The sequence below is a fragment of the Cottoperca gobio genome, chromosome 18 (assembly GCF_900634415.1).
Source record: "Cottoperca gobio chromosome 18, fCotGob3.1, whole genome shotgun sequence".
In the NCBI taxonomy this organism is placed as follows: Eukaryota; Metazoa; Chordata; class Actinopteri; order Perciformes; family Bovichtidae; genus Cottoperca; species Cottoperca gobio.
Window position 1 is genome coordinate 8,270,224 of NC_041372.1, and position 19,217 is coordinate 8,289,440.

The 19,217-nt window shown below is 38.8% G+C and overlaps 2 protein-coding genes across 2 annotated transcripts; both read left to right on the plus strand.

Moving 5' to 3' along the window:
- Positions 1–107: 107 nt before the first annotated feature.
- Positions 108–13,722, plus strand: LOC115023990 (zinc finger MYND domain-containing protein 15-like). Its single transcript, XM_029455360.1, has 14 exons — positions 108–486; positions 1,083–1,332; positions 2,064–2,243; positions 3,838–3,974; positions 4,442–4,570; positions 4,864–4,959; positions 5,413–5,529; positions 6,463–6,551; positions 7,418–7,519; positions 8,301–8,436; positions 8,718–8,776; positions 9,551–9,711; positions 10,546–10,703; positions 13,634–13,722. The coding sequence occupies exons 1-14, from the start codon at positions 231–233 to the stop codon at positions 13,720–13,722; spliced, it is 1,959 nt and encodes a 652-aa protein (XP_029311220.1). The 5' UTR covers positions 108–230.
- On the plus strand, positions 13,393–18,835 carry paqr9 (progestin and adipoQ receptor family member 9). The gene has a single exon (XM_029455213.1). The coding sequence runs from the start codon at positions 14,388–14,390 to the stop codon at positions 15,546–15,548; it is 1,161 nt and encodes a 386-aa protein (XP_029311073.1). The 5' UTR covers positions 13,393–14,387; the 3' UTR covers positions 15,549–18,835.
- Positions 18,836–19,217: the final 382 nt, after the last annotated feature.

Here is a 19,217-nt window from a genome sequence, read left to right on the forward strand (position 1 = left end):
ACGAAGAATGTTCCACTGTGATAGAACTGTCGTCAAGGACGTTTTGTAAAATAACAATTTTCTACTATCAATTCATATTTGCATCCAAATTCAACAAACACTGTCATTCTTATTGCTCAACACCAACATTCAACATATTCAGGTAAACCCAAGCTAATATTAGTATGGTAGTATGTATGGTTTAAACTGTTGATATATTGTTATGTATTTGTCTGTTATAGCTAACTAGCATGGATCTGAAGGAACTTGTGTACGGTAACCGGGACCCATTGCTGGAGTTTTCAGACACCATGGCTCAGTGGTACAGCTGCCTCCAGACACAAAGAAAAGAGCAGAGAAATGTGATGAAAATTCCCCGTCGTAATTACCCTCCAGACATCTCTCCATACTGGCTTGTTCATGTAATGGACTGCTCTGACACTGTGCCACTGCCAGCAGCCGCAGCAGGAAGGCTTAAGAAGGCAGGGATACGCCTAACTGAAATGAGTATGTGTGTATGGAGTCACAAGAGTGCCATAAAGAAGAAGAATTTTTAATCTGTAAAATTATATTATTAATATTATTATCATTATGAACATTATATGATTATTATTATTATTATTATTGTTATTATTATTATTATTATTATTATTATTATTATTATTATTATTATTATTATTATTATTATATTATTTTGTTACTTCACTATATATTTCCACATTTTTTATTATCTTATTTATTCTCTATTTATTCATCTGTATATTTCCACATTTATTTTGTTATTGGTTTTACATTTCCAAAAATGTTGGATTTATTTATTTAAACTCAATAAGAGCTGAATGTAAGAAAATAATGATAAACAAACCGGGACTAAGCTAGTCGCATTATCCCTTATTATCTTTTTATTTATTCAGAGAACAGAAAGACATTACAAGTTACACCAACTATAGAGAAAGCTAGAAGCAAATAAGTTTAATTAAACGTATGCGTTAAGTAAATGCTCAGCAGGACTATGGAGCCCATTGTATCAAATGCACCGGAAATTGCCAGGCCTTGCTCTCAAATGAGCTATTTATCTTTTGCTATCTTTCTGTTATTTTCAGGGAAATATGATGGGAAAAGTATCCTGATGGTTATGGATGCATCAGGGCTCCCCCTTGGTTTTGATCTACTGGACCGAGAGTCGTTCTCCGGCCTGTGTAGTTCAGACCTTGCTTCAGGGGACAGCGTAGAAGCCACAACAACTTTCTACACGATAGTTACACTCCTGCAGAGATGCATGGACTTCCCAATGGGCGGTGGGATGCCACGCCGACCCCGAAGACTGAGGATCAATGACGAGATCCTGTACAGGTGGGACAGAAACATTAGCAGCAGATGTTTTGACCTGCAGTCAGGGAATTTCATTTTGTTATACAGCACAATAATGCCCTCAAATTTGCACTCAGCTGATGTCACTGCTTATGTTTGAAAACTACATGTAAACTGTGTTGTGTTTCGAAGCAAGAAGGACATTTGGTGCTGTTTGTTTCAAAGTTGGAGGCTTTGTTATTGCTGTACTGAAATGGGTTGAGGAAGAACAAGATTTTCACTTTACCTGAACAACCCTCCGAGACGCTAAAAAGAAAGCCTTTAAAATGTGTTAGTAAACTGTTTAATCCAATTTTCTGTATCTTCAATATCTCACGAAGGTTTAAATGCAGTTTTAAATCTGCATCGACACTGTCAGAAGTTAAATTCTCATTCCGATAGTAGTAGTAGTTATAGTAGTAGTCAATTTTTAATGTTTTGAGTCCAAAACATACTTAAATCAGCCTATAAAATACTCAACCTGTGTATGTTTTTAATTGTTAAAGGTTAACTCCCTATAAAATTGTCAGAAGAAATACAGAAGCCTCCTACATTGTAGGTCGAAATCAGATCTAAGAAGAATTGAACATATTAATGTAGTGAAAAATAACATATTCAAAACGTTTTTGAAATCATACAAGTACATTAAGAAAAGCATAAATAAGTACCCAATCCAAGTATTTGAAATAATATCAACACACAGACTGACTGACTTTTTTCTTGTTTATTTATAGGCTGCTGCACTTTCACACGCTCAAAGAGGGAAACATGATCCTGAACGTGGAGCTGTGTCCCCGGGCCCTCAGAAGCTGTGAGCCTCCAGAAGGGCCTCCAGCCTTCAGCCTGCGCTGGCCTCCAATACACTACTGTAATATCTGTAAGAGACGCTCCTTCCCCAGTCGACTTCAGGAATGGTAAGACAGTTAAAGTGACATTTAAGGGTGTGTCTGTGCGTGTTGAAGGAGAGTTATTGCATAAAGATATGAGGAAGATATATACATCGTACCACAGCATACTTCTATAGAAAGTAAACCTTACATTTCTCCCCTCCTCCATGTCCCTCTGAATATTTTATTTTATTCTTTTTACCTGGCTTCCAATTTATTTCTAGTTTCAGTTTTTGCTTTACTCAACTATATTCCATCTACAGGGGTGTGTGTGTGTGTGTGTGTCTGTGTGTGGATATCATGGATAAGGGAGACACAGTTGTGATGACATTTAATGCGTGCACTGCTGTGCCGGTAAAATTGAATGGGGGGGGCTGTAGTTTCTTTGAATGCTAACAAATGAATCGTGTGTTGAACTTGTTTAAAATGGTGATTGTGCTGCAGTAGATTGTCAATTTAGAATTAAACAGTAAACCCCAGCAAGACCAATCACAAAGCAATGCTTTACTCCAGCAGCTCAGTTTGCACTTGAGCTTCCACAAAATTGGGGGATTTGCAAAAGACAGATTAAAAAAAGAATGATCAAAATGGTAGTATTTTAGTATTTACATGTGTGTTTTGGTTAAAGTGATGATGTTTGAAGACATTCTGTTGTGCACATATGTTGATCAGCCCTTTCAGTTCTACAATATGACAAATAAAAGCTTCCAGTCAGTTTCATATCATCAGCATTTTGGTCAGAGTTTGCCGCATGCTAATTTCCACCATGTCAGAGAATGTAGATTGTGCGAACAGATCGCTGTGGTGTTTTCCACCAACAGGAACTGCAGCTTAATAATGGGTCTGCATGTGACACTGTCAACATCACCTCAGGCTTTGTAGTCTGTACTGTGGCACAGAACAGTTTGTTAAACCTCAAGCAGGCCTCTCCAAACTTGGCTTACTTTGCCAATGGCATTCATGTGTCACCTGGCAACCTGGCAATACGGTGGGCCAAATGAAAGGGTCAGTTAACTAGCTGAATATTTGAAAATCTGAAGGACTTCATTACCAACAAATCCTGTATGTTAATATCAGCAAAGAATTGTTGGTTTAGGTAGACATGGCGGAAAATACTTCAAAGGTTTACTTATTGAAGTTTAACAGACTCTTTTAAATTTGAATCTGTATGTGTTAAGATCAACTTAATAATACAATATTTTATGTGATGCTAAATATAACCTATTCATTTGTCCAGATGTAGTTGTAGGATTTGAGGTAAGGTTCTGTGTTCTTACTTAACAGATGCATGTGGGAGATAATACATTAATATTACCAATAGTTTAACTTTAAAGTGAACTATGTGTAGATATGAACAGCAGTAAATCAGGTTAAGTGAGACAAAAGTTCTGTTTTTCTTGTGAAATGTACATTGTTCCACAAATTGTACCCCCTCCTTACACATGCTGTCTTCTTACCCTATGCTTGTTTTGTTAGCAAATCTCCATCAACTCTCCTCTTTCTACTCTTTGTTATCTTATCTGGGTTCCTTCCTCTTCTTGTGCTCAACTCCCTGCTTTGGTACAGGATGTTCTTTTCCCCCTTCATTTATCTTCAAATGCATGTGTGTATCCCTCCGCAGCCCCCAGTGTAAGGCAGTCTTTTACTGTGAAGAGTGCTTCCTGGCAGATGCCAAGCAAGAACACTGGTGTGCCAAACTGGCCAGTTACATGGAGCACAAGGCCCAGCTGGCAGACCTCCCGTTCAGCTATGCAGCAGGTAGAGGCATACCTGTACTAATCCCTGCAGAAAAAAAACATTCTCTTTATCTTGAGGCTTTTAAACTTTAAATTTGACAAAATGCTGGCACTTCCATGATTAAAATATGCAATGTATTGCACACTATTAGTTGTCCAGAATACAGACTCTTGGCTGCAGGTTTTAAACTCATATGTCAATAATCATAATAAAAAACACTTTGTACTGAGTGCCAATGATAACATTTGAATGTCAGGGTGCTACTATCAGTGTACTTTTGGTATTACAAAAACAATGTTGACATTGTCATTTTGTGCTTTATAATATTGTATATTGACATTAGCATGTAGCTCCATGCATCACAGTACAGCCTCACAGAGCTGCTAGCATGGCTGTGTAGATGCTCAGTGCTATAGACTTCTAATAGGTGGATGTGTGTCTGTCAGAGTTACTTTAACTTTATTCCTTTACTCCCTCCTTATTTGTAGAAGTCACATCAGAGGACTTTAGTTTGGAAGACTTCCTGTTAAAAAACAAACTGGTTAGCAGCTACTGGTTGCACTGGAGCCAACTGGTGCACGTCATCACCGCAGACACCTACTGCAAATGGCTTGAAGGTTGGTCAGATCCAGTCTAACTCAGTTATTGAAAAAGTGCTGGAAAACAGTTTTTTTTACTTACCTTTCCTTCCTAACCCTGACTTTAAACTGTATGGCTGTTCCTTTGCATATCAATAGCATATGAACCAATATAAAATCTTAAAAGATCTCAATAAGAAAATCGAACCTACGATTCAATAAAGCAAATTGCTGCAAAGATTAAATTGGATTTTCTGAAAATACTGTAGGATACAGCAATGGAACAAATAAGAATATAGAGAAATAGATTTAAATAAACAATGTGTGTCAAGGTCACAGAAATGCCTATGAGCCTCTGAAAGAGGAAGCGGACATGTTGAAGTTTGGGCCAGACCCCCACAACCTTCTCAGCCTCAAGAAACCACTCGGTAAGTAATACATCTAATATAGTTATTGTCTATAAAGATTAACCCTCGTGCCTCACTTAAAAAAAAAAAAAGTGGCTCTGATGTCCTTAGACAAAGATGTCTCCATACATTTATTATACTAATATTACATTCCACTTTCACTGAGTTAAATCTTGATCATAACTACCAAAATATTAATTTATTTTCAGAAATGTATAGGGGGAAAAACACAATTAAAAACATTTCTGTATAATAAATGCTAGATCTTTCACATTATGGGTTTGTCAATGATTAGCAACAACATTAATGGGGTTTCAATGGGGAGCTAAGTTTGAACTCCATACCTTTGCCAAAATGTATGCCATATGCATTAACACATCCAAAATTATATTAAGTGAGGCACAAGGGTTTAACACACACAGTGAAAGGTAACGATTTCTACCACTAATGTTTATGCTAATGTCTTCCCCTCAGTGTCATGGCTTCAGTACTTTAAATGGAGAGGCCTCAGTCTATCCTCTGTAGTAGCTCCTCTGCTCAGCTCTACTCTCTCCATCTACTACATCATCACTTCCCTGGTCCCAAAGCATTGTGAGTGTTTTTCAGTGGGTTTAATGTCTCAACAAGGACAGAGTGAGGGCCGTCTAGCTGGGTTTAAGGTTAAACTTTGATTTAAAGCTGCACTTGAAGCAACTTTTTCCCAAAATCTCTTCCTAAGAATATGCTATTAAGATGCTAAAGAGTCATGTTGTGTTTTTCCATATTTGTTTTTAACACTTCAGTATTCACTATGGTACTGTGACAATGAAATCTACTTAAGTGCCAAACAATAGGTCAGCAAAATACAACATGATTTAAAGGGCACATGCATGGTAGCTTTCCGTCTATTTACTGCATTGATGTCAACGCCGTGACGAAAACATGTATTTTATTTGAACATGTTTAAACGTGATCTGTTGATCAGTATCAGAAAAGCGGTAGCCTGGTTCCAGACTTCTGAATCAACATCTAAATCTCAAATGTCTGCCTAATGTGGGATTAGGAATATGGATATCATCCTCCTACATAGTTTACTAGCTACATAGCTAAATCCACAAAACATAGTGACAAAAGGCCAGAGACATTGGGTGAGATTGATGCAGTTGTGTTGGTTGTTGTAAATCGACTTACAGAAATAAACCTAACCCTTTTAAATCAACATATTTATTTTAGATGAAAAACATGGTTTGACTGAAACAAAACTAAATAATTTAATGCTGTGTTAGCATATGGACATACTATTACACTACACTTACCTTTAGAGTGTCAACATTTAGCTGGTAGAAATGTCACTCTACTTATATACATTTTTAAATAGCTTACTATATTAATATGTATGAGTACTGTATGTGTGTGTGTGTGTGTGTGTGTGTGTGTGTGTGTGTGTGTGTGTGTATGTGTGTGTGTGTGTGTGTGTGTGTGTGTGTGTGTGTGTGTGTGTGTGTGTGTGTGTGTGTGTGTGTGTGTGTGTGTTTCCTTTCTCAGTTCCAGAGGTGAACATCCTGAAAAAACAGTCACTGAGGATCCACATCATTGAGTCCTACAGGGAGTTGCAAACTCTGTTGACCTTCTGGGTAAGACTTTACTGTTCTGTTATATTTCCTTTGTGACGTTTTTTTTTGACAGTTACTATAATGGCTATAATAGCTCTTACTGGAGGACAGGTGTGTTTTACCAAACCTGTTTGATGACAGCCCATTGTTCCGACAGCCTATTATTCCAAATCCCCACGCAAAAACATTTGGACCAAAAGCTAATTTGTCCGAAAGCCCGTTTGTCCGACAGCCTCTTATCCCGAAAACAAACACCCATTGTTACGAAACCACACGCTCTCCCTTCTACAAACATAAGCACATGACTGATTATTATACAGAATGATGACCTTCCAGATTTGTTATCCTACTATGGCAAAGGCCTGACCCGACCTACTCTGCCTCTGACTGGCTAGTACTCATTGCCTTCATTGGTTACATTGGTTAAGTTCAGGCATGAGGAGTGAGATTGGTACCGGTTCAGGTAAGGATGTCAGGATGGGCCAATCTGAGTCAGAGTTGGGTGGGTCACGCCTTCGCATTTGTAGGAATAGAAATATAACTACGGGAAGGTCCGATGATTTATGTTGCATAATAATTAACCATGTGCTTCTGGTTGTTCTCGAGAATGGGTGCATTTGCTTTCGGGGTAACTATTGACTATGTTTACTACATATAACTTTTGGGATTACAGAATAATGCGACGTCGTAACAATGGCATGGAACCTCTTGACTTTGGGTAGATGCTAGTTTACATGTTTCTTTTGATTGTTCGCCACTTTTTCTACCCTTTGGTTACACTCAATTTTCTACCCGATGCCAGCGGTGATTTGCAAAAGCTACAACAACCTCTGCGTCCTGTTTAAGTAACCAGACTGATGGAACCTCTTATCTGTCTTGTCCAACAGGAACTATCAGTGCTTATGCCTCATGTGACCTTTGAACTGGTGTTTATCCGTGAGCGTCTTCCCTCTTGGTGTGACAAAGTGCAGCTTGTGATACAGAAAATGGTGGGTAGTTTAAATAATAGCTAGTGGCCAACAAGAACAAACAATATGATTATAATTGTCTATACATATATAGATTTTTATAAATGTAACAATGCATCTTATTCTCTCTTTCTGCCTTATATTCCTTACTCAAAAACATAGCTTTTCTAAAACGGTCTCCAGAGTGGATTAACCTTACGGGAAGTTAGTGTGGCAGCATGTTCTGTCACCTCTAACTTTATCTTTGGTCACTTGATTTAAATGTTGATATAGCCAATCACACAGTACAAGTGTTGTCACTTACATATTTAATTTGTCCGACAACCTTAATGATTAAAAGAATTCTGACTTGATCAGCACCACTGACTGCCAGGGGCCCTTTCAAGTTGGCAGTTACGTTTCACAAATGTACAGCATCTGCTCTAATGTGAGAGAATAAACTCACAAATCCCCGTTTGTATGTTTTAAATTTAATGAAACGGCCCTGAGTCCCAATCAAATGGTTATTTCTTGTTCAGCTGTCTGACAACAGAAACAGAACCATATTTTAATTACAACAACTAACAGGAGACTAAAAAGAGGTTTAACCAGCTGAGACTCAGTAGATTAATTAGATCGTCTGTCCAAGTGTTGACCATATGTTGGCTGGGATGCACAGTTTGCCAACTTGGAAGAAAACAATAAAAAAGAGATGTATACTACAGGACTAGATATATAACATTCAGTTATGTGAGCTGTAAGACAATCACACTCACACACAACTAGTGGTTTCCAGTAAACTAACCAGGTTGTCTTCTGTCAGAATGGCGGTGTGATCGTCACTGACTGCCACTTGATGCCACGTCAGAGAGCTGACACGAGGAGCATCAGAGTTAAACTTTACCGCAGCACGTACAACATGCTGCAAGAGCCTGAGCCTCAGCCTGACCTGGTCATCGGTGAGTGTTTGTTTGTGTCGACTTTCAAAGGGCGCAATGTATACAAGATGTTTGTTTTTGTTTTTTTCATGTGTGAATCTGTATGTGAAATGTATTGTCATCTTTTGAATGGTGGGAAGGAAGCCTAAGTTTCCTTCAACAAACAGCCTTTGTCTGTAAGCTTAGTATTTTATGAGTGTGTGTGTGTGTGTGTGTGTGTGTGTGTGTGTGTGTGTGTGTGTGTGTGTGTGTGTGTGTGTGTGTGTGTGTGTGTGTGTGTGTGTGTGTGTGTTCATTCACAGGTTTCAAGCCAGCTTTCCAGCAAAATGACTCTTGGTTCACCACTCTTCTCAAACTCCAGGTTATAAATACAAGAAACACCAGTCCCGATCGGACTGCTCGTACTACAAATGACATATAAGCAGTAGTGAAAGAGGCAAATCTGTAATTCTGGTATTTTTCAGCCTGGATCTTATTCTCAACATTAGCAGAAATGTGAAAATAACAATTAGTGATTTTGAGGGACGTTTATATACTTCGACTGTTTCTTGGCGAAACAACTGAACTCAGTGAGGTTGCCAGGTTTGGTACTTCCAAAAACAGCACCAGTGCTCACAGACCATATCTGGCAACTTATATATAGAAGTGGTTGGTTGATGGATAAACTTTTTCACTAAGACATAGTTCCAGCAACTTCCCATAAAACCACAAACTGTCATTCCTACATTTCTGTTTCTTTTGACTAATGTGAGATTCTTTAGTTTAATCCTCAGTTAGTTTAGCTGCATCAGCATTGCTTTGGTTACTTTCAGCCTAAACTTGGCACTAAATCTATAAAGATGACTAACCTCTTGACTAGAACAATGGACTTGACACCAACGCCAGTCCTCCCATTCATTTGAATGTGGGTAGTGCGTTTAGCCTGCCACGGTGGGGAACGAAAGAGATAGCAAAAAAAATAATGCAGGCTGAAACAGAATTCACTTTTGGAGAAACGCAACTTGACGTCGATGTGGTGAACAATCACGTAACCAGCTATCAATGGACAAATCAAATAAGTCAATCAAATGGGCCATTTAAGTGACACTACCACACCCTGTTGATTTGGCAGCATCCTCCTTTGTGTCCATGTCAGTCGCTTAGGGTTCCATCCTTCTTCTGTGAGATAAGTGAGCTGAGATGTGAAAGCAGTCAGCAGATAATGAACAAGGCCACCGGGGGCACTGTCTCCCCACCAACCATCAACCCTTTCCACTGCCCTTTGCGCAACAACGGAGGAGACAACAGGCTGCCACGGTGAGGAAGCTGAAATATTATCTTGATCAGAAAAGCACTTGACGTCACTTGCACGTTTTCTTCACCCCACTATCTAATCACATGAATTGACAAATTTGGAAAAATACCTTGGGTATTTTAAGCTCTGACAAATCTCTTGTCAAGCCTTCAGAGAGCAATGTACAAACAATACTATTAGCAGGATTCCCATTTTTAATTGATGCTTTCACTCCTTAAAATAACAAACATCACTGGTGGCATATTATATCATCTGTAGGTTTTTTTTTTAATTACTTTGGTCTTTTATCTGCATACTTTGAACATGAATATTGTTTCTGCCTTCTCAGCTAACAAAAGCTGATTACAGATTTATTTTTATTTTTTTAACTTTATTTGGTGAAATCCAAACCTAATTAGATTCAAAAAGTGATTCAAGAGGATTTAGATTTGAGAAATGGATCTGATACTCAACTTGGATTCAATCAAAACACTACTAAAACCAAAATACAAATACAGTTGTTTAAATTGTAAAATATGTACATAAAAAAAACATTTTTAAGACCAAGGGGTTATCAGGCTGCAATTCCTACCACATCAAACTGGTTTTGTTTCGACGTTGTGTCAAAGGTTGAATCTAAATAGATAAAATATTGGAAGATTGCAGCAGTAAAGAACTATCTACTGTGATATAAAACTCAATGACTCATCAGCTGGAACAGTCCCTGTAAACTAGGACATGTATTGACATGTTATTGCAACACTGTAATTATCACTTATTACAGTCTGGATGATCTTTACTCATCATTCTTGTTACTTGTAATTCTGTACTACTCTTTATGTTTCATTACCTCCCAGGTATTCCAATGGCTTTATCTTCCACCTCATGTACAAGCCTTTAGCAAACGTGCAGCACCCTGCAGCGGTCAATAACTCCAGCATCCAGCCTGATCAGCGCTCATCTTCCCTGGAGTCACCACAACTTACCTTCAGGGAGAGGAAGGCTGCACAGCACGGTGCACACAAACCGGCAAAAATGGAGAGAAAAAAAAGGCACAAGAATCATTAAATAAAAAATTGAGATATGTGAAGGCAGTACTTCACCCTCTGCAAAACATGACCAGTCAAGTGACTGACTTGCAGCATATTTGTTGCTGAGAAAGGTCTTTGTCTTGTTTACACATGCAAACTAACTCATGCACCGGGCTTTTCGCAATCGTGTTGAAGACAGAACCATAGCATGGCTCCTTGAGCAAATCAAACTGTATCTAAGGATTTATGAAGGCACAAGCAACATAAAAATAAAACAGTTTTAATCATAAATTCCTTCAATCAAAATGATCCCAGTTAAACTAGAATTTAATCAAGACCGTAACAATGTTCTACCGAGTATAATATTTCAGTTCAAATGTGTCCGGTGCCAAATATGAGTGTGTCTGAGGGTGTGTAATGTAAATCTTCTCAGCCATTTATGTCCATTATGTCATAATAACTTGCTACAGGCGTCCATTAAATCTGTTGCCTGTCAATTGCTAATTAAAAAGGCATGATGCAGTTCTTTCTCCCAGTCTGCTGCGCACTGCTTTTTATTCTTTAGGGGATTTTGGAAAGTGGCCACCTCCACCACATCCTGCCAGAATTGCTGGCTCAAAGACTTCCTGACATCTGGTCACAACAGTCATTGATGGAGGGGGATTGGAAAGATGGATAGGCAGGGTTACTTGCACATGTAAGGACATGATAGATAAGCAACAATTATAATTTCTTCAGTATGTAATATTGGAAAAAAGCAGTCTTGAAAATAAGTCTTCTTGTTTGTAGAGCCGACATAGGCCTACTGTATATAATAATATAACACTATATAGACAGTATAAATACAAGACTAGAAAATCCATACATACATAAATACATTTAATTTCATTTAAATTGGCTATAAATAAAACGCTTTTTTTGTTTTTTTAAACCTAGACATAATAGCCTAATTAAATGTATCAAAAGTGAATGAGAATCTAGTTAGAAAGATAGATAACATTAGACCGGAAATTGCAGCCATCAGATCAAAAACAAATTTAGGTAAGAAACACATTAGCCTATAATAAAAAGCCCTTTTCATATAGGACAATAAGCTAGAATAAAATAAAGATGAACTAGAGGCTAAACTAAAACGAGGATTCTCTTCAATATGTGACGGTATTGAAAACACACTGTGAAATGATAGGGCCCCTGACCCCTTAATACTTTATATGAGGAAACACAACACCTGTTTTGGTGACTCATTGCTGCAGCATTATGAGCACTCTGTCTGTCCAGTGAAGCTCTTTACAATGAAAACGAAGGAAAGGAGGGGATGGCACTTTGTAAAAGGTTGAGATACCCAGAGGAACAGGCATTGGTGGTCTAACAGGATTACTCAACAGGGACGCTCTGCATTTTAAGCAGATGGGAACTCCGTTAGCACAGTACGGCACGGTTTTACATCTGTCGTTCTGAAATATTAAACTTTTTCTCCATAAATATCCGTATCGAGGACACAACCGCAAAAACACAAGAAAGGACAAAAGCAGGAAAATCAGAGCTTTGAAATAGTTCGGCACTCTGCATTTAACTGCCTCAATACACGCAGTTAGTCAAAGCAAAACCGGAAACTAAGTGAATTTGCCTTCAAAATAAAAGGGTCAGGTTTCTGTCTTTATGTTTAATGGACGTTAACTACACCATTACACTATACTACAATATTTATACTAAAACAGAATAATTACAGAAAAATAGACAGACAAAAATAAATTAATATCAAAATGAGATGTAATGGTAATGATGAAAACTATAGAAAGAAATAGATCAAAATAATCAAAAGGTGAAGACAGATTTGAAGGTTTGCTGTTGTTCCTCTGGTTTGCACTTATATGGCAATGCCAGTTTTCGACCATGTAAATAATGAATTTTGTATTGGTATGGAAGTATGTAATTGTTTGCATTCGTGTTTTTTCCATCACTCATAAACATAATAAAAAAATGTTCAGAATACAAATTCAATTCAGATATACATATAAACAAATGGCAACTGTATACATTCTGAGGAGACATCATTCAGAAGAGCTCAACTTTAAATATTGATGTTCTACTAGCATTATCCACTAGCTGCTAATTATGCTGTATATTACTTAATCTTACTATTTTACAGATCACTGTTAACTACAAGACTATGGTTTCTCGACCCTTCCTGGCTCATTTCCTTAATTTTCTAAATTTCCTAAATCTCTCTGAAAATGTCTGCATCAGTGACAACATGTGGAGTCCCAAATACAATGCTGAAAAACTAAACTAAACCATATATTTTCCAGATAAAAAGTCCCTTTCCAAATCGGACTAGTTATCTAATTGAATCTCTCTCTCTCTTGGTGAGATTAAATTCAATTGTTTAACTCATTTTTTCCTATTATATCTCATCTTGTGTATATTTATTATTATATTCTTTATTTTTTAATCATTCGTTTCCTTTTTACATTCTGCTTTGGCAATAATGTAGGAGTTATATGGTCATGCCAGTAAAGCCGATTTGAATTTGATGTAAAAATCTCATGAAAATAATGGAGATATCAATCATGTCAATTTAGTTTAAAGGTAACCGGAAAAAAACAGCAACATGACCTCGAACAAGCGCATCACAACCACTGAGCTTTATTTTGAAACTTACAACCGGAACCTCGGTATTATCGTATATGTAACTTGATGCTGGTACCTGTCAAACAGTCTCCCGTTCTCCTCGGTGTTTTGTTTAAATGCCGGCTGGCTTCAGACTTACAGGGTTAAAGACTCACCGCAGTCGTGTCCTGGCTTTCACCCGTGAACTATATTTAAACGTTAGATTGCGTTTAAGGACTGAACACCGGCACATAGCGTATAACGTTTTGCTCTTCAGTCCCGTGCGATTTATTCTTCTCTGCAGCGGGCATTGCAACGGACTGTTCCGTGCTGAATGAATTGAATGTCGGACGTGGATACACGCTGATGGACCAGGAACAACAGGAGGAATAGAAGCCTGCATTAGCCTGATATAGTGCTGTACGCCAGCATGACCTACATTCCACAGAGCTTAATGGACGCCACTTTAGGACATCTCTGCTGTATGGATGCCTTAGACGTCCTGTTCAACCTTGTAACACAGCAATAAGTGACCTTCATTTTTATTTGCTGCTGCAGAACTGTCCATAACAAGACACTTCAATGTGCTGAAAAAAATGAGAATCGTCCATGCAAAATAAGGGAACAGCATATGAAAATCATTGCATGCTGGATCTTTTGCTGACCTTTTTGTAGGGATCCCGGGTCAAGAGGAAACTATAAGGAACAATTAACCAAGCAGAGGGGACTCTGGATACTACACTTACGCTGCCATTTTCTCTCAGTATACTTCTGGTCTATACACTAGCTCTGCTCTTTGGATTAGCCTACAGCTCACAAGGCCCACAGTGGAGCCGGGTTCAAAGGTTCCAAGAAGAGCAGGGTTGAAATGTCTTTTCAAGCTGGAGGAGCCTGCAACTGCCTTATCCACTCATAAGCAAGATATTGTATGGTGATCAGTAACTATGCTGTGATCAGCAATAAAGTCAACAGCCAAGCAATACAAACTGAAGTACTGTGCAGGAAAAGTCTGTTCAAATAGACACTGTTTGCTGTCAGCAACATAAACTGTTGCCATTATGCTACTGGACTGTGGTCAGTCGTTACCTCTTCTGAGGCATACGGATGTGCCGTCTCGGGTCAAAGAAAACTTCATCCTGACTGGCTACCGCTTCCCAAACTATAGCCTGAGGGATTGCTTACTATCAGCATTCAGGCCCACCAATGAAACCGGAAACTTTTGGACACACTTCCTCCCTGTTTTTATTTTTTCATACTATTTTGTGGAGGTGTTTGGTTGGGAAGGTGCGCCTCATGGCGATGCCCCGTTCTTCTATCCGTTGTGGAACTACTTTATCGGGGTGTTCTGTCTGTTAATGGCTAGCAGCATGGCCCACTTGCTCAACTCAATGTCCCTGGTGGTAAGAGAAGTCTGCTTCTTTGTGGATTACGGCACTATCAGTTCCTATACAGTTGGCTCATCGTTGGCATACTACTACTATATCCACCCTCGGGCAGGGATTGTGGAGACAGGAGGCAACAATGGCTCCCAAATGGACTTGAAACAGGAACCCACAGGATCTTTTATGTCATCCTATGCAATCCCAGATTTCTGTGTGTTCTTTGAGAACTTCTACATCCCGTCCGCCTGTCTTGTAGCAATCATTTGCGTATTATCTTGTTGTAATACTCGCCAGAGGTGGAGGCGGCATCGATACCTCATCCGAACCCTTGTTTTCCTCCTCCCGTTCCTCATCTCTTCCACGCCAGTCTTCTACCGACTCCTCACCAGATCGCCTTATTCAGCCACCTCCTCCTCCTTCGTGGCATCAACCTCAACTGCCAACTTCTTCTATCGCCACTGCCTCTGGCTACTGGTGTCAGCCGTCTTCAACATCAGCAAGTTCCCCGAGCGGCTAGCCCCGGGTCGCTTCGATATCTGGGGGCACAGCCACCAGTGGTTCCACTGTTGCACGTTTTTGTCCATCCTTGACGAGCTCCACATGATCAAGACTGAGGTGAAGGCAATCCTGCTCAGTCCGACTCTGTTGCTTCCCCCTGCCACCCTTTCCCACCTACCTGGACCTACCATAGCTTCCACCTACGGGGTGATGCTCCTCCTGCAGACCACCATCATCTCCATCATCGTGTGGTTCTCCTGGCATGCCAACTGCATCGACGGACCCCAGAGTGACCAGCTAGCAAAGGAACACCCCAAGAAACACGTGAAATGCCATTGATCTTGTTTTGTTTTTCTCATCCCAACTGTAAAGGAAGATTTGCACATGCTTACGGAGCAGCGCAGAAGTAAAACAACATTTCCCTCCTGATTTCAAGTCCCTCATATATTACAACCCCTTCGAGAGCGTTTTTCAAGCTTTAATAAGCAGAAATCGGGGACAAAGAGAGATGAAAGGATTATATTCTGAGCTCACCATAGCGTGGCTGCTGGTTGAGTGGATATTGAAAGACCTTGCCAGTTCTTTCCCCTGACCTGCTCCAGAATGTTCCAACAGGATATCTGAGCAGTGGCAATAATAACTACCTCTAGGGACTGTACACTTGAGGACACAGGAAAGGTGTTGTTACCCAGGAGAACATGTTCCGTGTAACGTGTGGGTAATGTGGTTTTAAATGTCATTTACAGAAGTTGCTGATATGTAGTCAAGTAGTTCCTCCTCAAGTGGTTCCTCCTCAAGTAGTTCCTCCTGTTGCACTTCCACTTCCCCCTGACCTTTAAAAAGTTGAACATATGGTTCTACAATGTATAAGGTTTTTCTGGCCTTTGTAAACCACACCTTCTCTTCCTCTGACTTCCGTGAACGCTAACACGCAGTCTTATTTCCTCTCTTTCCAAGTGACCCTTGCAGCAGGAAGTGCTGTGGCCTTGACGACGCAACAGAAATAACTGAGAGTTTATATAAATCAGAAAAAAAGCACTTTTAAGGTGCGGTCATACTCGCCCTGTCATTAAGAAGCCATGCTCGCTTTTCAACCTAAAGGGCGTTACTTTAATTACTGAAGCATATAATGATGTCCTGCGGACGTGTTCTGTTGGTTTATTTAGACGTGTAATTTTTTGCATAGCGCAGTGACATATATGTATGGTTTCATTACATTTATGACTAGTTCCCTATAGATTATGTTCGCATTTCTTAAAGTAATCTAGTTCGGATTAAATGTCATGTAAATCTGCTTGGTGAACTTTGGGGAAATTGAAACCAGAGCAGCAACCTCTCTGAGCAGAAGCCAAACTGAGGAAAGGATAGTTGAACTAATGACAATATTGTACTGTTGTACTACATCATCAGGAACTTCCTGGTTAGATTTGCACTTGACAGATAGATTAGGCTACTAGTTCACGTAGTAGTTTGCAGCTTTTATTTATTATCATAACATTCAAGTCACAGAGCTAAGCGTCTGTATGTCTAAAGAAAATACTGTATATACCTGGCAATAAAAAAACAAACACAAGAGGGTCATTTAACAGCATTTACCGGTGTTCTGAAGGTACTTCCTTAATCCTCCATGACTCCTGTACACTAATGCCCCCCCCCCAAAAAAAAATTAGATTTTTAATCTTGCGCACATAAAATAAAGTATATATAATCTTTCGGCATTTCTGGGGCTACGTAATCTACTATAATAATTACACTATTTTGTCCGAAGTTGCACAATTATTTCTTAATCCAGACAAAGATGATAATATCTAATTATGCAATCCAAAATGTATCAATGTTATTTTTTATTATTTCATTGCTCCATACAAAAATATATTTGTTCTTGTGGTGTACAGAATAGGTAAAGGGGTTACATTTTGTTTTATCATGCACCGGATGGAATATTATTTCATCTCGATGGACAGAAAAGTGATTGAAGAATCTGTAAATATCTTCAGAACAACATTAAATGTTGTTAAGGACCTTCTGGGTTTTCAAAGATGTTGGGGTATTTATCATTTGGACGAACAATGGATGTTTTGCAACATCTCCAGAGAAATTACTCTCTCTATATTCAACTTTCCACTGCATGAAGCATGTCAGCAGGTGCTGTAGGATCATATCCCACCTGCACAAATGTTCACTACACCCTTTTTGAAATACCCATGTAGACTTCTGCTTTCCTGTCTTTAAATTACATTTTTTTAAATAGAATTCTGCTACCCAAGCGGGCTCGGTTTTGGTGCTTAAAGCTTGGGATGTAGCTATGTTTGGGTTTTGTCGTTTTAAATCCAATTTATTAAGAAATTATTTTTCTCTCTGTGTCTGTGCCAATTATCCATGTTTGTCATGTGTTTCAAGTAGAGGCACGGTGTCCAGAGAGAAGGGGAGATGCTAGCGGTCAGTAACGAAATAAAGCTTTTAGGCCTGTGCAGAACCTTTTCTAATGTTCTAATGTTTCTAATCCAAAACAACATGTCTAACACATACTTATGTCAATGATAGGTATTACAATTAGTTAAGTCTGACAAAAAAACTTGTTCTGCTGGCTGATTGTTTTTGGCATTTACATTTCTGCTGAGTCACATGTCACATGCAATTTCGATTTTATTCCGGCTACATGGCTTCAACAGAAATCGCAACAATTCAATGTAGTGGGCTCAAGACACTGCGTTGTACCCGAGCATGACCTGAGCACGAGGGGAAAAGAAAAAAGGATTTTAATAGAGAATTATGAAAATCAATTCCTCACTTAATTTGCACACTGAAAATGGACCATGACCATCAGTGATGAAGAATAATGTGTGTTTTTATGTTCTTCTGTCATGTCGTCAGTGAGTTTGTCCAGTCGAGCGGTCTTCCCTCCGAGTGAATTACATATCTTACTTGCATGTTACATTTACATGTTGATAACTTATGTTTCCAATATTACCATTACCATTGTATTAGTTTCACTCATATCTGCACATTTACTTCCGTTTCGATGTGTTCACTTGCACAAGAGAAAATGTTTAAAGATGGACTTGTTAATTATTTACGACACTGGAAGTGAGTACATAAGGACTACGTTGAGCCGCTGTGATATTCATCATGTTATGGTGCACTTTAAAGCTTCTTTAAAGCTTCTCAAAATGTTCCTTTTGAGGATCAACCCTTGCAGTACTGTATTATTTCAGCACATTTCAGGTTTGAATTGTTCTTTGGAATGAATTGTCAAGAGAATCTTTTGGTAATGATGCATCCAATGTTAAAGCGATGTTTCTACCTCGATAGAGCATGTGTGTCACTGTGGCATTGAGAAGAAAATCATCGTTCGTTAAGTAGACTTGAATCTATCAGTGCTAACGTTCAGTGTGAGACTTACACACAACTGTATCTTACCCCGTCGAGTCCTCAGGGGTGACTGAGGAACGACGCTAACACATTATTTACACATGCATTTAAATCATGAATTAATAGGGGTGGAGGATAATTATAGAATCTGTTAATGCTGAAAAAGTGAAATCACACCTCCATTATGTTAATTGGTGTATGAAATAGCACTAATATGGATGATTTTATTGAATAAATTATGCTGAGAATTGTTATCATTGTTATCATTTTACAGAACATTTGATCTGTAGTGTTTTTTCATGAAGTTTCAACATTCAGGATCCCCAGAGGATGAAAAGGTGATTCTCGGCTAAAATCGCAAGTATTTCCCCGTTGCTAAATCCAATTGCAAAGTATAATTCGATTAGATCATCCAATGCGGGCATAATACATGGCAAACAGCGGCGTCTGAGGTGAGATGAAGTTGAGCCTTGCAAAGTGAAGCGATGTGGTTCCTTGACAACAACAAAAAACTATAATAAATTGTGACTTAAATCTCAGAGAATATCCAAGGTTTTTCTCGGTATGTTTCCCCCTCTCCTCCGTAATTAAATATTTTTTACCTAATACACCGTCGCCATACTGAACTGTTCAATG

Excerpts from the sequence above, each read along its gene's own strand:
- paqr9 (XM_029455213.1), top strand. The coding sequence starts at position 14,388 with ATGCTACTGGACTGTGGTCAGTCGTTACCTCTTCTGAGGCATACGGAT.
- LOC115023990 (XM_029455360.1), top strand. The coding sequence starts at position 231 with ATGGATCTGAAGGAACTTGTGTACGGTAACCGGGACCCATTGCTGGAG. Across the intron at positions 1,333-2,063 it reads AATGACGAGATCCTGTACAG|GCTGCTGCACTTTCACACGC; the intron begins GTGGGACAGAAA and ends GTTTATTTATAG. Across the intron at positions 4,571-4,863 it reads CTACTGCAAATGGCTTGAAG|GTCACAGAAATGCCTATGAG; the intron begins GTTGGTCAGATC and ends ATGTGTGTCAAG.